The following is a 17,907-nucleotide window of genomic DNA, read 5'->3' as shown; positions in this document are numbered from 1 at the left end:
AGCTGGGGAAAGGGGCTGTAATCACCCTTTGCTTTAGATATAGTATCTCTATATCTAACACCTACAAGGACACACAGTAACCTATAAGTCACTCCTATGGCAGACCTTCTCAATCCTGGAGGCAGAGTGCTTGGTTATGTGTGAGATGGTGCTCTAGCATGAGCTGAGCCCGTCTGCAGCTTTTAGAACCATGTCCTTTAGCTGTTTCCTGATAGCGTCATACCATATACTCTTTTTTTTTTCGGAAAACCTTTATTGTGCAGATAGTAGCATACAAATACGGGCCTACAACCAATTAGGCCGGCCACGAAGCAATCTGAAAAGCACGTAAATCAATAAAGAAGTTTCACGGCAGTCACCCAGTATATTGCAGACTAGTAGTTCAATCGTAAAGGAGCCGAGTGTGACCGCCGGACGTAGGATCAAAGAAGGTTAATTTTTATAATAGAAATGATAGCAGGATCAGTTGCAGTTTAATCATCTGAGTGCCCATAGCGGCCACGAATCAAACAGCAAAACATTAAGGCATCAATAAAAACGGTTATCAGCAATAGTCTACAGCAATCAGAATATAGATGCCATATTTCCAATCAGTACCCATCGTAGCCCGCCACGTGCACACAGACCACCAAAGTATTATACTTATACCTAACTGAGTAACCAGAACAGCAAAAGGAGATAGTCATTCTCTATACTGACCCAGAAGATAAGAGAAAGGGGGAACGCTAAAAAAGAAAGAAAAGAAGGAACGCCGTGCTGCTGTATGCGCCCCCACAGCGATAAGGGCGAGCAAAGTGACTGGGGACCACGTTATTGGGGGTGGGGCGCTCAAGTCAGGATATCTGTATAAGCAATATCGTATAAAGTAAGAAAACCTCATCCTCCCCCACCCCCCCCCCAACAAGCAATCACACCGTGGGAAACACGCACAGCCACGGCGTCCTAAGAAAGGGACACAAAAGAGATGTAGAAACTAAAAAACGGTCAGAAAAAGACCCCAACCCACCCACACCACACTGCACCCCTGCAGAAGGCTACGGCCTACCCCCCCAGCAGCGTGCCTGTCGCCCTAAATAGGAGACCCGAAATATAGGAAGAGTTAGAGAGAGGGAAAGGAAACAAAAGGGACAAAAAAAGGAGAAAAAAAACCAGGGGGAGAGAAGAGCCATCAATCGAACCATTCGGCCCCTACCCCCTGCCATAACACACATTAATGCAACATCAAAACGAAATCGACATAGTCTCGGGTATCATAAACCTTCGAAGGAATCGTCCATAGTATCGTGGTTGAGGGCACTCCTCATCTCCATCCGCCAACCATCAGTCCTCCGGGTCCAGAACCGGCTCACCCCTGTCCTTTCCTAGCCATCACTACCATGCGTTGTAGAGTAGTGGGCAGCAAACAAATCAAAGTGGTGAGGCCGTATGGTAGAAACAGGACAGACCATGGGAGCAAACCAGAGGACTCCAGCAACCAGCGGCCAAGCAAGAACTTTGTGCGGCAGTCTAGACGTTTCAGCAACGGGAACAACAAACAGTGTGGGTAAAGTCTCAGCGCCTAGGAAAGTAGAGTCGTCCCCGCAGGATAACACTGGGGTCTCCCCGGGGCAGTTCGAATCGGCAATCTACGTTGTTCCCCGATCAGTCGAGCAGGAACGGGCCCCAACGCTGTGCCCACGCCCGCGCCCGCCACGATCAAGGCGACCCCGGTATCCGGGCCCGCTGGAGTATAGTCTTGTCGATGTACAGTGAGAGCACTCCTCACGGCAACAGAGGGGGACGAAACAGCACACACTGAGCCGAGCCGCGTCCATGAGGGACGGCCCGACAGCAATGGCGGTCTTCCTTCTATCCGGCACAAGGGCATCGAGGGCCAGGGTTGCGCATAGAGTCTTTAAGGCGTCAAGAACATCGCCAATCGTGGGCTCCCGCTCACATGACCAGACCCCCGTACACTTCAGTGACACAAATTCGCCGCCCCGGTTCAGTCCGTGACTCGGGGCACCGCCGCCATCTTGCAGATCCAGCCGCGTCCCCGTGCGCCTCAACTTCTGGAGCGGGCTCTCAAGCAAGGCCACCACGGGAGCCCCCTCGAGCCCCAAGAATGACAATCTGGGGGCAGAAAGGAGAGCCACCAAAAGGGGGACCGCCAGCGCCACCGCCCTGCGGGCGCCACACGCCGACTCCGGGCGCAGGGCTTCAAGATGGCCGGACAAGGCAACAAAAGGGGGAGCCTCCTACACAGTCTTCCCCCCCTCCACGGCGTGCTGCACCTCACCACGGGGCCCTCCGGCCGCTGGACCGGGCCCGATCCGTTGCCATCGGCATAACCGCACCACGACCTCTCCCAGGCGACCTCTCCTCTCCACCAGGGGCCGCCGTCGACACCATCTTGCCGGCTGACCTCCACAGGCAAGTCCCCGGTCTCTACGCCGCGGAGGCCCCAGACCAAGCAGGGGTGTAACTTCGGATCCGCCGCTCGCAGGAGCCCCCGGGACAGATGGTGAGTACAAGCTTTCCTTCGTCTTTCCGAGTCTTCCCGAGTATGTCGTCTCGGGGCAGGATACGTGTCAGGATATGTGTGTTGGGCAGGAAGGCTAGCGGGAGCCGAGCTACATTGCGGCCATCACGGTCGCGAGCTTGGCTCCTCCCTTCATACCATATACTCTTAAGTGCATTATGAACCTTGTGGTTAAATGCTAACTCTGGTTTGACATTATCAAAACCTGTCGAGTAAGGTGTCATACGAATCGGAATACTACCTCCTCGCCAATTCTGGCGACGGGGGTAGCATTCCACCGTTCTAGAGGGACACGACATGTACAGAACCTGAACCCCGGTTAAAGTTAAACAGAGCCTCAGCATCACAAAATGGATGCTGCCACCACAGACACAAGTCTGAGCTCCTGCTGCTGGGAGTCCTTCCAGCGAGGGAGGCTTGGACAAAGGGTTTCCTGCCTTGGGAGGTGCTAGCACCACCCCAGACAGGATTTTGTGTATCTGGCTAGGTAGGGCTGAATAGAATCCGGCATGCCCGGGGCGCACAAGGTGTCCCCGTGCATAGGCCAGTTCAAACCGGTGCTGGGGCACTCCAGCCCCAGCTCTGGCTCGAAACTGAACAAAGGAAAGTGGGTGTAACCAACCCCCTTCCTGGTCCCACCCATAGGAGGGACCTAGTAGGTAGTCCAGCCCCTAGAATTGGTTTAAAAGTAGGAGCTGAGTCCCAAGACGAGAGGTTACCCTGAAATTCGACTACAAGAAGAAGAAACTCTGGACCTTCGACGTTCTGCTGCTCAGAAGACTGAAGAATCTCCCTTGTGGCCACCCTGTGAACACAGGCACCATCCAGAGATCTACGACTGCTTTGCCGCCGCCTCCTGCCGGAGCCTTGAGCCTGACAAGAACCAGACTCCCAGACATCTAACAGCCTAATCCACAGTCCCTGCTAAGCTGAGACGAGTGGAGGCGAACTGAGACGTGGGACCGGATCTCTTGAAAAGTCCACGAGAAGCTGACTGCGCAGCCCCTAAGGTACCCTCATCGCTGTGCTTGGGGTCTTGAGAAGCCCCACCACCGAGCTACAATTGCACCAAGGACCAGCCCTCCAACTCTCACGAGATCTGCGTGGGGCCTCTCTGCCTAACCGGTTACTAGTTCATTGGCTAGTGGCCATTTTGGCGACCAAACGACAACTCTCCACTGCTGGTCTGGTTGCTCCAGACTGGCCCTTGCTGCTCCCAAAAGCAGCAACCCCTCTGACCCTGCTGGTCAGAGTGGGAAGCCTTCTCCGTTTCCTGCGTGGCTTGCATTAGCCAAGGCCTGTTTGCTCCAATCAAGAAGCCGACTCCGCCATCAACTAGAGCCTACGTGGGACAGCTCGTGAGTGACTCCTGGTAGTCGTCATCGTCGCCTAGTCCACGCTGCTGAAGAGACAAGCTTCACGACATCACCTGTTGGCACCCAACAACCCCTGGTTCCTTCCTGGTTCCCCGCCGGTCACTGGCTAGTGACTGTGAACATTGTCCCCTCTGCTTTCAGGTCTTCACCTCTTCAGATCCACCCTTGGATCCACCGGAACTCTTCACATCAGGTCACCTGCAGCATCAACACTCCAAGGCTCCATCTGAACTCCTGCAGAATCCCGACACACTTTGGCTCCACTGCACCCGCTTCCTGTGGGTGAGGTAACGCTGGCACTCCGGTGCCCCCGAGTAGTTTAACACTCCTAGTGTCCAGATTCCAAAGGGTTAAGTTCTAGACTGACCGGAAGACTTCCTACCTTCACCTTTTTAACTTTTACGCATCCATTGACTTCAATGTAAACTGCTCCTAACTTTGCACACTGCAAACCAGATCCTGTGGGCCTCTTAGTTCCTAACTTGAGTTATTCCAGCAAAGCCCCAGCGATTCCCAAGGCCCTAGGCCTTACTTCCTTTTGACTCGTGGTACTTATACCACTTCTTTAGTATATGGTTTTAGGGGCCACCCGGGCCTATCCATATTTGTGCCACTTTTGTATACTTATCTATTGAATTGTTTTAACGTATTTGCTTCTGTGCTCATAAAGAGTTCAGGGGACTTTTTGTTGTAATAAATACATATATATTTTGAATATATATCCTGTGTGGTGTCCTTTCACTTGGTGTTCAAGGGGGTTACATATGGTAATACAGCTGGCTTCACATGACAAAAGAGTTTAGCCTAAGACTGCTTTGTCCACGCTACCACTAGGATAGGTGGTCTATAAGGTTGAGTTACAACCAACCACCATAAGGGTTATTTGGACTGATACAAGGTGATCACTAGAACTAGTGAACATCATATGTATATGTATTGCTGCGCTCCGGTTTGAAACAGTTTCTTCGGGTTCCCCCCCGGTGCACAATCCACTCTACACACGTCGATATGGTTTTGAGCACGTATACCACTTCTCTGCGTATCGTATCCATTGAGGAAACCCTCTATTTCAAAGATCTTCGGGAAGGCCATCTGGCCTAACCGCGTCGGTCCTCTTCATAGTCGATGGAACGGACTTCATTCAAATGCTGCCCTGGGTGCCATGCCATGCCAAGTATTCGCGCCCCGCCTCACACGAAGTGTGCACTTGTGCTCGTCTCCGGAGCACAATGAACAGAACTGCGAAGCGTGCAGATCGTTCTGATCGAAAGAAAACGCTCTGTGATCGTTGGGCTCCACGTCGCTAGATGCAGAGTCAAAATGTCACATACACGCTGGACATCTTCAGCGAAGGATCCAAGCACAATTTAGACGCTCAGGGGGCCGAGGAAGAACAAGAGGAACTTGTCTCCATTCCGGAATTGAGATCGAATAAAACTTGCCACAAGGTCAACGTCCCATGAGTACAGAACGCCCCCTTGACCCAAACTCCAATTCAGCTGAAACAAAAGGCTCCAGTCGCACCCCACCTTCGGGCATCGGTAGGCACCGAGAAGACGTTTCAGACACCTCCTTCCCTCTGACTTGGGAAGAAACACAGCACCAAGCCTTCCAGCTCGGGATAGAGTCGGCCAAAGTCTGGCACCATGCCGAAAGCTTCAGGTTTGAAGCCGAAGAACGCTTCAGAGCTGAAATCCTTGATTCCAAAATACATACCTCCTTTGGCACCAAACTTTACCCGCCGAAAACAGATTCCTCCTCGACACGAAAATCCTTGGTGTGGAAACCTAAAACTGGTCCTCCCAAGCTGCAGTACCCGATTTTCGATGCCCCAAAACCCAAATCGGACTCGAAACAGAAAGGACTTTCATAAACCCAGATACATGAAGTTTTCTTACTAAACCACCTCCAAAATGCAAACCTGAGTCAGAGGACACTTTACCATATTCTTTTGAAGAGGAAGAATGTAGGTACTAACCCCTCCCCCTCTCCCTCCACCACGTTCCCCTACACCAACTTCTCCATCCTTGAGGCATTTGCTAATTACACCAACTAACTCTCCGCCACAACCACCTAATGATGATGATGATGGAGATGGGGTTGGGTGGGGAACAATATTTTACCAGTAGACCACTGTAAAGATAGTAAAACGGATTCACCTACAGATAACCCAGATCTTCACCCTGCAGCGCCTTCCCCTCCTGACAACAATATTGGATGTTTAGAATTACTTGCTAGATCTGCGGAATATCATGGGGTACAGTTACACAAGGACTCTCTAGAGGAAGATTTCCTATTTGAAACTTATAGTAGCACACAAAGGCCTAGCCACACTCTACCTATGCTTAAAGTTGATATCTTTAAACATCCAGTGCGTGCTCACGTTCTCACACCCAGAATTGATAAACAGAACCCTGCTCCCTCAGATCCAGTCTTTATTAAATGGCAGTTGCCACTAGACTCTTTGATGGTCTCTAATGCCCATAAATGGGCCTATTCACAAACTACAGGGTATGCTCCCCCTCCAGACAAAGAGTCAAACCTAGTAGACTCCTCCGGTAAAAGAATAGCTGCTCAAGCAGCAATTCATTGGCGCATTGCTAACACCCAGGCCCTGCTAGCCAGATATGATGGGGCACACTGAGGCGAAATGAAGCAATTGCTACAACACCTCCCAGATGAATACAAATCAAAAGCCTAGGATTTAGTCCAGGAAGGGAAGCTCCTCTCCATCCCCAATTAGATGCGCTTTAGATGCTGGAGACACCGCAGCTACAGATATCAACACTAGTGTGTAATTAAGGAGACTGCATGGTTAGGGATTTCAGGTTTCAAACCCGAAGTCCAACAGTATTTTAAATACTCCCTTTGACGAGAAACATCTCTTCGGGCCCGAAAGTCGATAAATCATTAGAAAAAAATGTTAAAAAGACTCAGAAGTTAGCAAGTCTATGAGAGCTCTGCAGTCTCCCTCTAATCGGGGCTCCTTTCTTCGCTCCTTTTATCGTGGAGGATCGAAACCATGTATTCAGACAATACTGCCACCTCCCACAAAAGAAACAATCGATCTTCCTCTACCAGAGAATTCTTTAGAGGAGGATATAGAGACAACAACAACAAAGGTAGATGCAGGGGTTCCACACCACGTAATTCCCCCTCCCCCCAACAAACAGTGACTTGCCTGCACTTCCCCCTATCATTTAACACCTGTCTGGGGACGTCTTCTACAATTCCTCCCCATTTGGCAATCTATCACCACAGACAAACGGGTGTTGGGAATTATCCAACATGGTTATTGCCTGGGGCTATCAACAATCCTCCAAACATCCCACCACGTTCTCACAAAATATCACCAGAACATTTACATTTACTTCAGCCAGAGGTCCAATCGCTCCTGTCCAAATGAGCCATAGAACCTGTGCTGTTACAACATCAAGGAACAGGCGTGTACTCCCTGTACTTTCTCATACCCAAAAAGGACAGCTCCCTGAGACCTATTCTAGACCTCCGAGAGCTAAACCTCTACATACTTTAAGAGAATTTCCACATGGTGACACTTTAACAAGTACTCCCACTTCTACAACAGGGCGATTATAGGTCTACTCTAGACTTAAAAGACACATATTTCCACATCCCAATTCACCCTGCTCATCACAAATACCTCCGATTCATGGTAGATGGTCATCATTACCAATCCAAAGTACTACCGTTTGAGGTCACCACTGCTCCCAGGGTATTTACCAAATGTCTGACTGTAGTCGCAGCACATCTCAGAAGACAATGCATCCGTGTCTTTCCTTACCTGGCCGACTAGCTCATCAAAGCCAGCACTTACCAAATTTGTCTCCAAAACAGTCAAATCACTATTCAATTACTTCACCAACTAGGTTTTACAGTAAATGCGTTGAAGTCTCATCTACAGCCTTCCAACACACAAAATTACATGGGAGCCACGATAAACGCTTAGAAAGCTCTAGCCTCTCCCAATACAGCCAGGATTCAGTCCATTATCACTCAATTTCAGCCCAACCAATCATTACTAGCTAAAGTTTTCATGCAACTGCTAGGGATGATGGCGCCTTGGATTGTAATTTTTCCCCATGCAAGACTTCACATGCATCCCCTTCAACAATGCTTAGTAAATCAGTGGAACCAGTTGCAGGCTCTGTTGACCGATCTAGTGTTGGTGGATGGCTGCACCCATCGCTCTCTGCAGTGGTAGAATCCATAAAATGTATCCAAAGGGTGGGCCTTTCTCGACCGTGTTCCACAAACCTTGCTAACAGCAGACGCATCGCTCACTGGTTGGGGCACTCGCCTACAAACTCACACAGTAAAAGGATTGTAGAATCCAGAGTACAAGAGCCTCCATATAAATCACCTAGCGCTAATAGCAGCGTTTCTAGCGCTCAAAGCCTTTCAAACTAACCTAATAGACAAAACTGTCCTAGTCTGCTATGTAAAAAGCGGTGGGGGGGGAGGGAGTGGGGAGGGGCACTCTCTCCAACTGTCACGCCTAGAACAAGCCATTTGGAAATGGGACATACATTACACAATGTATTTCCTAGCAGAACATCTTCCAGGAGTAATCAATCAGATTGCAGACCTTCTCAGCAGACAGAGATAGCTAATCCATGAGTGGGAACTTCCTCCCCAGATTCTTTTTCCCTACTTTCAAGAATGGGGTTTTCCTCACATAGACCTGTTCGCCACAAATCAAAATGTAAAATACCCAAGCTTCACCTCCAGGTTCCCACACCGCTCTCCAAAGGTAGTGCCCTATGGATGAACTGTTCAGGGATATTTCCCTATGCTTTTCTGCCTCTCCCACTCATTCCGCGAGTAGTTCGGAAGCTCAGGCAATCATCCCTCAAACTCATTCTCATAGCTCCCACATGGGCAAGTCAACCTTGGTTCACACCCTTGCTAGAGCTCTCAGTAGTTTCACATAAAAAGCTGCTTCTCAACTCCAGTCTCCTCACTCAGAGCCATGGAGAAATCACGCAGCCAAATGTCAAGGAACTCAACCTAGTGATTTGGCTCCTGAAGTCATAGATTGTTTATTTACAATTACCACCAGACTGTATGAATATCCTAAAGGAGGCTAGGAAACTTACTACTAGGGCGTGTTATGCAGCGAAGTGGAAACGATTTGTTATAAACTGTAACAATAACATATCAATCGCCTTGATTCTACAGTGCAAAACATAATCTATTATCTCTTACACCTACAGTAATCTGAATTAGCCTACGCATACATTCGATTGCATTTAGCAGCAGTAGCTGCATACTTACAAAACAGACAGCACTTATTTCTATTCAGAGTTCCAGTGATTAAAGCCTTTATGGAAGGAATACAAAGAGTAATACCACCAAGAACTCCACCTGCACCTGTTTGGAACTTGAACATAGTCCTTACAAGGCTAATGGGTCCCCCTTTCGCACCAAAGCACAAGTATCAACTACAATTTCTCTCATGGAAGGTTTATTTTCTTATTGCCATCACTTCCTTAAGGAGAGTTGGTGAACTCCAGGCACTAAGTTTACAAGAGCCTTTCTTTCAACTTGACAAAGTGGTTCTTCGAACCAATCCCAAATTTCTTCCCAAAGTGGTTTCTGCTTTTCACATTAATCAATCAATTGAGTTACCAGAGTTCTTTCCTCAACCTGATTCTGTAGCAGAATGACCTCTACACACACACTATCTATTAGAAGAACTCTACTATATTATGTAGACAGAACAAAAGATTTTCGTAAGACAAAACCACTTTTTGTTGCTTTTTCGCCACCACACAAAGACAATCCCATATCTAAATCGGGCATCGCAAGAGGGATCGTAAAATGTATCCAAACATGTTATTTGAAAGTAAAAACGACCTTGACAATACCCCCAGAGCGCATTCCACCTGCAAAATAGGGGCTACTATGGCCTTCTTAGGGAATATTCCCCTAAATGACGTCTATAAGGCATACAAACAGACGTCTATGGTCTACACCGCACACATTCACCAAACACTATTGTGTAGATGTGTTAGCGAGGCAACAAGCTAATGTAGGCCAGGCAGTACTTAAAACACTTTTTCAAACAACTGCAACAGCTTCAGGTTAGCCACTGCTTTGGGAGTTACTGCTGTATAGTCTATGCAAAGCATGTGATCTACAGCTCACATGCCTCGAACAGATATTGTTACTTACCCAGTAAGCATCTGTTCTTTGCATGTAGGGCTATAGATTCACATGCGCCCACCCGCCTCCCCGAATACCTAGATCTGTTGCAGTTTTCTTACTTTACATGCATAGATGTTACCTCTGTGAACTTCTGTCAAGAAATCTAGAATAGGTTTCCTACGAAATTTTCCACTAAGACGCTGATGCTTGTCATCCTAGAGGAGTTTTGCAGAAAAATACGTTCTCAGATGAACCAACAGTCTTAAGTATTCTGCTTTTAATGTCTTTCTACGAACTACTTCATAATCTGCTGAAACATTAAGCTATCTGGTAGCAAGACACATAGTTTACAATATCCATTACCAAAGCATTGGCCCCTTTACCTATTGCTATTGCTGATATCATTTTTGAGCCATTTTAAATGCTTCATATTGGTCCTACATCTTCTTTGTTTTATCTTGATAAATCATGGCTTACACCTTCTCAAAAAGCATAATTTAAATTGTCTGGCTTCTATAAGGGAGCAAATTTTGACTTGACTTTAAAGACAGACTCTAAAGGTACAGTTTTCTCTGTATGAGTTGATCGCATAGATCTTCAATTCCATAATTTTATCTTTAGCAGTGCTTTCAACAAACTGTATATCATACGCATCTTGGATGGTAACTTCAGAGATGAGAGCTTCTGAAAACTGACATTAGTTTATGCATAATGCCTGGAGAGAATTATTTTTTATTTCAGTCTTATGACAGAATTAAGAATATCAATTCTGCTTTCAAATGTATTTATATGTTGTCTGGGGCAAAAGGATAGATCCTTACTTATTCATTCTTCCTCATTCACACTTATAGTTGAATATTCACTACTAGTTTTTAAGACCTTTGTTCCACAAGTGTATCTATAGTTTTGTTTTTTCACTCTTGTTTTTTTTCTAGACTTTACTCTGGCTGCCTCTATTGCTGTGCTGTCCGTTTCCCTGGCTACTGTTCATTAGCATTTTTTAGGTCAAGCCTAGATCTGACCATGCGCTACGTGCTCGACTTTAGTAAGTGGGTTTTCAAAGTGCTACCCACCGGCTTTTGCTGGCCAAATGCTTGCGTTCACGCGAGAGTGAACGTGCAGAGCTGCCAGCTTTCAGCGCCTGAGGTGCCATCTGGAGCGTGATTGCTTTCACTTTTGGCGCTGCTGCGCGTGCACCACTCACGTGTTTGCCATTTTTTTTGCTTCTGCGAACTGTAAGCACATGATCCCCTTCGCCAATAAGCGTCATCCCATTTACGTTGCTTGCGAATCTGATTCTGCCACCTCAAAGATGTGCGCTCGTAATCAAGCACCCATTCTGCTCTTCTTGTATGAAGAGGTGCCCGATAAATGATGGCTGCTTGCAGTGTAACGTGAGCGTGCAGACGAATAACTGTAATTATTTATCTTTTGCAGTTGTTTACAGCGCGAACTCGACCCGAAAATGCCAGGGAGCTGGAGCGCCTGTTGCATTACAGGCGGACAACGCATACATTTTTTGGAGCACGGGGAGATTAAGTGATTTGCCCAGGATTACGGGATGTTTCACCCTTTCGCCAGACTCGAACCTGGCTTCCCATCTACAAAGTTATCCCTCTAGCCCTAAAGCCACATCATCTCTATGGAAGTATGGCATATCTCTGCCCCTTGTTACCAATTTTGGCATTAATACCAACATTTCCAATGCAAGTGGGAGACTTCCAATTTTCTGAGCCAAACCTTTGTTCATTTTAACTGCCTTCCATTTGCTGCGGCCTCTAGTCACTAGCGACTGAGGTTAAATTCATAGCTACCAAGGTTTCAGATTGCCTTGTGTGATATTTTCATAACTTTCTATGTAATTATAGTGAATTGCTGTTGCAGTTTTATATAGTGCAAACTCTATCTGAAGTTATTGGACCGCTTTACATGAGTACCAGTTATGTTACGGGGCCTGGTTCCCCAGCTCCAAAGTCGGCAGCTCTGGCCCTTACGCCATATCCACTCTCCTCATTTCAGTGACTATGACTGACACTTTCTCCTGAGCAAAATCAAGCAATGAAGACAAGGGAAACAAATATCATAAATAACTCCCATTTGAGCAACGCGTAACTCTAAGAAGATCTTGAAATTGCAGGCATGTGTAACATTAACACACAGTGGCTGGACCACAGCAGTTTCTTCTTTTGACTTGCTTGCAGGATAAATAGCCTGGGGAAAATTATACAAGTTGTAGTAGGCAAGGCCCAGCAGTGAAGGCCTTTTCTACGCAGCACAAAAGAAGCTCATGCAAGACACATTGGTCTCTCTTCAGCCAGTGGACACGTGCAACCCTGGCTCCTTTATGTATACCCTCAGACCGAGCCCGGTCGTGAAGTGTGTCTGGGGTGAAACCAAGTACAGAAGATGACTGGTTGCTCTCTCCATCCCTCCCTTATTTTAGTTCAGAGATAAAAGTGAAAACAGAGAGAGAATGAGAAAGAAAGAGAGAGAGCAAGAGAAGGGAGAACAGAACAAGCATTGGCATTGCCAATAGGTCTCGCCATTGGGATCTTATAAGTGTTTAGCCATGCAACAGTTAAAATTGTTGCACCAAGGATATTGTGCTTGATAACTAAACACTTATTAAGGTCCCAAAGAGAAGACTTATTGGCTATGCCAATGCTTGTTGTTTCTGGCAGTTAGTGTCCTGTCCTTTAATCGCATTTGTTTTAGTTCATCAGAATTAGATGAGCCCTTTCTGTTCACAGAACTTTCTCCCTCTTCTACTAGTATCTGTTTCAGAAAAATATTTTGTGTTTGAAGTTGACATAACAATGGACGCTAATTGTAATTAGATTGTTTTGGTTTGCATTAATAAATTGTTGATAGCAGTGTACAATAGTGAAGGCCAGGGGTATAAGGGATTCTGTGGCTGAAACATCACATCACTATGTATTTACCACTTTTGCAATGTAATTTGCAGATTTCACAAAAAAATTATTTCTTGCTAAAATGGATGAAAATAATTCTGCCAGAGAATGTGTTGCATAATTTGCATTTATGGCCACATAATGTAGAAGGTCATGCCATATAATTTGGTCTTCCATTTTACATAATATCCAGTAGTCCCAACAGTGGTAAACTTCGTCAGAGTGTTTTGGGCGCTATTATTGTGAAATACGTATTTCACGTATTCCACAAACACATGGGTTACTGTAAAATATATATTTTTTTATATTACTGCATTTTGTGCAGTAAGAGCAGCCACTATATATAGAATACAAACTAATAGCCATGTAGTGCGGGCCTTATTGCCATATTGGGGTCCGTAGACCTTTATAAACCATGTGGTCAAAGGTTAGAGGGTTTCAGTATTAAAAAGGTCACAGAAAAATAACCTTTTGTATTTTAGCTAGCCTTCATCGCTGCCTGCTTTCAAAATTATTCTTAAGACATGTACTCTGAAGATTGGCAATAACTATGTATACTTATTCCTTTATCGTATATCATGTCAAAACTCCACATTCTCCAGCCTCAACCTCTGGCTCGAACTTCCAATGACAACCCACATAATATTAACGTAGAAGGCGCATGGTGTGGAGCTTTACCTATATGCTTTCCAAGGTCCTGTTTTTTTTTTTTGCTTGTTGCTAAACTCGTATTCTTTCATCACTTTAAGGTCCTTCTTTATGAGCACCCTTCGGGGAAAAATCCTTGCATTGACATTTTTTTGCCTCTTTGATGTAAGTTGATTAGCATACATTCGCCATACTCCATACTATCTCCCATCCTACAGTACTTCCACATTCCTTCTACACTCTTTGCATCCATGCACATTCTGAATCCTTTTTTTGGCATCCAAAAGATTGCGAATAACAACCAAATCTTTATTCACATTGTAGAAGGTCCAGACAGGCCTTTTATTTCATCAGGCATTTTTACGGTGTGCTGGGGCCCTTGGAGGCCGGTTTTGAAAGCCCAGGCCCTTCCTGAGGCTTCTTTCATTTTCCCAGCTTCTAGGTTAATTGCATCATGCACTAGAAGCTTCAAGAGAGAGAGAAAGAAAGGGGAAGAGGGGAAGTTAGGGAGAAAGCAATCGGAGGAAGAGGAGTGAAAAGACGAGCAAAGGCGAACATAAAATGATGAATGGCACAAGGAGACGGAGGGAGATGGGTTGGTTTGAGCATTTTTGCTAGGGCTAGGTTCGCTTTCCCTGTCCTGCCATTCATTGCAGCTATTTACATGAGGATCATCATCTTTGTTATACCACCATACTGCCCACTTAGTCAGTGAATTGGATAAATATCGCAAAAAAATGATCTAGAAAATCCATGATTCCAGAATTGTTAGGCTCAAGGGGCTATCTTGAAATCCAATTTCTAAAGATAAGTTTGCATTTGGGTGTTCCAGAAAAACGAATAATTTTCTAGATCAAACTTGATATTTAATTTGATTGCTAACATTCAAAGACGATGTCCTGACCGAAGTTCATAAATACCTGGCTTTTAATAAGGGGGAAATGGTCCTCGCAATAGAGAGTGGAATTTGGACTGTAGTAATGCATAAAATAAGAAAAAAGAAAAGGATAGGTGGCATGCTTAAATCTCAGCCTCTAGCAATTAGGGCAACATTCTGGTTTGTTTTTTCTCAGAAGACCTACAAACACATGTCTGCGAGCATACATTATAACGCAGCCTATTTTTTAAAAAGATGTAACTTTCCAAGATGGCGTGTCCCAATCCTGTAACAGCAAATTAGAAAAATATCTGTAAAAGCACATTAAAAAAAGAAGTAGCACTGTGTCAAATTGAAACTGCCGGCCCTCGAAAAAAGATTGAAACAATATACTTCTTTGAAAAAGAAAACGAAGGGATGAGGCAGGGGACTAAATTTAATAGCTGTGGTTGGGTGGGGGTTGGATGGTGGAGCAACACTGAGAGATGAAGGTATTTGAGGAGGAAGCTGCACAAAAGGAAAAAAGAGCACAATGGCTCATGTGCTCGTAATTCTGTCAGTAGATTGAAATAAAACATAATTATAACTGGCTTTATGCCTAAACTAATACCAGAGTTTTCTAAAGCTATACTCTCTGAAGTTACCATCTAAGATTTGTTTGATATACAGTTTTTTGAAAGCCCTGCTAAAGATCGAATAAGAAAAAAGTAGTAGTTTCCTGAGTGCAAGTTGTGGAAAGACACTAGCATCCAACCAAGACATAGTAAAGAAGAAATGCTTCAGAGCTGTCCAATAAGGGTGCTCAAAGCTTACTATATATTTTAATGTATTGAAGACTATAGATCTTCAGCAAAAGGCAGCGGAAGCTGTCTTTGGCAATACTTGGAAAACGACAGATAGAATGCTTGAGTGAATCTTAGGCACTCGTAATTAATCGGGAACCATTCTAAACTATAGTTTTTTTCCCCACAGTGCCATGCTTGACTGAAACAAGCCATGTGCAAATCTATTATTTCTTTATGTTGTGTGCAAGAGAGCACATGACTGATATGATGGTGTAGAAGGGGGCAACACTAGAATAACTTTGCGGGTCATAGTACTCTTTACAAATACACGTAATATAGCAGAAAGGTCTGAGGGGGAAAAACAAGGTATTACTACTGTATTTCCTTTGGCTGAGCTGAGGCAGAATCTTGAAGCCAATTTCATATGCCAGAAAAGAGTAAATCGACGCAAGCAAAATGCTTTCAATATTACTCCGTTGCTATAAGGAGGGATTTGATGGTGCTAAGGAGTACTTTGTAACAGCAATTTATTTGGATTGAGTAATGATTGTTTCCCTGTGTCTTGTCAAGACATGTTTTAATGCTGATGCCTTCCCACAGGTCTTTGGGGGAAAAGTAAAGAAACCTGGAAAGCGAGGTCGGAAACCTGCCAAGATTGACCTGAAGGCAAAGCTTGAGAGAAGTCGACAGAGCGCCAGAGAATGCCGGGCGAGGAAGAAACTGAGATATCAATACCTGGAAGAGCTAGTCTCTAGTCGTGAAAGAGCCATCTGTGCTTTGAGAGAAGAGCTAGAAATGGTATGTTCTTCAATCTCTGCCTATCCTGTCAGCTAATAACACATCGTGTAATTGTAAAGTGAATGTTGCCCCTTGCGGCATTTTGCCACTAAATAACAGATGTCTAATGCATCCCATGATTTTATGCATTCATAACGTTGAATTGTGTTTGTCGTCACACATTGTTGCATACATCCATATTTTTCCACTTAACCTTGTCATACGAGCGACTACTATTGTTTTCCCAGAACGTTGACACTGCGTATTAAAGGTCTACAAAGACTTGAGAAGGTGTGCACAGTAATAGCAAGGTGGAATTATTTTTGAATTTCAAATTAACAGGGTACTAAAAGCATATACAATAAAAGAAGCTAAGGCTTCCGGACAGGATGGGTTCCCTATCGAATTCGATTAGGTCTTTATTAAGGAACTTGAAGAACCTTTGAAAAATGTATTTTATCATATTAGAGTAGGTGGAAAGGTACCAGCAGAATTCAAAGAATCCACAATTATTACCTTCGTCAAAAAGGATAAAAATCCAGAGGACGTGAATTCTTATAGACCGATCAGCTTATTGAACTCTGATTATACTATACTTATGAAAATCTGGGCGCAAAGATTTGTATATGCGGCTCAGGAGGTAATCCATCAAGATCAGCCGGGGTTCATTGCGGGTCGGTATATGGCAGCGAATACAGAATTTCTGATACAGGCTTTAGACTATTTTAATATTAACTCGATTTCTGCATGTATTCTAATGATTGATGCAGAAAAGGTATTCGATTTGGTTAATTGGTCAGCAATTTCTTTTCTCTGGGCCATTTTGGATTCCCTGCTCCAATTATTCGAATGCTATATAATATCTATGCAGGGGCATTAGCCCAGGTAATTATCAACGCTAAACAAGCTGGGAAGATAAAAATAAATCGGGGAACAAGGCAAGTCTGCCCATTGTCCCCCTTGCTTTTTACGTTCTTTATTGAACCTTTAGTAACAAGAATAAGAAACAATGTTGCTATCCTACCCCCCATCGTCTGGATGTCTAAATTTAAAATTGTTTGCCGACGGTATTATCCTCTATCTGGCTCCTGAAAAGGATAACATCATACGCCTCATAGGGGAGCTCAAGGATTATGAGAAGATAGGGGGAAATAAGATTAATGAAAAAAAACGGAGGTTCTTGTATTAAACACTAGTATAGATTTTCTTCCGATTTATCTTCAGCCTCAAGCAGTAAAAAGGGATCCGATCATATACTTAAGCATATATGTGACCGGAGAGTGTGAAAAACTCTTTGCCTTGAATTATCTTAAAATGAAGAACACAATTAGGAATATGCTAGATCAATGGTGTTTACTTCCTTTGTCATTGATTGGTAGAGTGTCACTAGTCAAAATGACAGTATTGCCATTACTTATGTTTTTGTTTAGTAATATTCCAATCAAAGTCAATATTGTTTTTTTTTTAAAGAACTTGAATCTATGTTGAGAGGATTTATTTGGAATAAGAAGGCCTCAAGAGTCAAGCTTCCGGTGGTCCAACTTTCTGTTGATCAAGGTGGCCTGGCTCTTCCCCATTTCAAGACTTATTATGAAGCAGCCTTTTTTGACATTGTGGCAGGATTATTAAGGATTAGACAGACAAGAGAAAATTTCTTTCTTGGAATAATGATACAGGAAGCAGGTTCTCAAATTCCTATCTTTTTAAAAACTGCAAAGCTCCCCAAGAAAACAAGATACAAGACATTGAAAGGGTATACATCAAGATTACTGCTCCTTTTTAAAAAATATGGCTCTGATGGTTCTAATTATTTGAGCTTGACGGAATGTGCCAAAATGGGTCT

The 17,907-nt window shown here is 44.6% G+C and overlaps 1 protein-coding gene across 2 annotated transcripts in view; it reads left to right on the top strand.

Moving 5' to 3' along the window:
* CREBL2 (cAMP responsive element binding protein like 2) overlaps window positions 1–17,907 on the top strand; it is a 347,657-nt gene that overhangs the window by 110,833 nt on the left and 218,917 nt on the right. For both annotated transcript variants that reach the window (XM_086952921.1, XM_086952922.1), the window contains exon 2: window positions 15,888–16,085. In XM_086952921.1, coding sequence (XP_086809047.1) covers window positions 15,888–16,085 — 198 coding nt within the window. The remainder of the gene's footprint in view (window positions 1–15,887; window positions 16,086–17,907) is intronic.

Source organism: Lissotriton vulgaris, chromosome 1_2, assembly GCF_964263255.1.
Source record: "Lissotriton vulgaris chromosome 1_2, aLisVul1.2, whole genome shotgun sequence".
Taxonomy (NCBI): domain Eukaryota; kingdom Metazoa; phylum Chordata; class Amphibia; order Caudata; family Salamandridae; genus Lissotriton; species Lissotriton vulgaris.
This window is presented reverse-complemented; position numbering and strand designations above follow the sequence as displayed.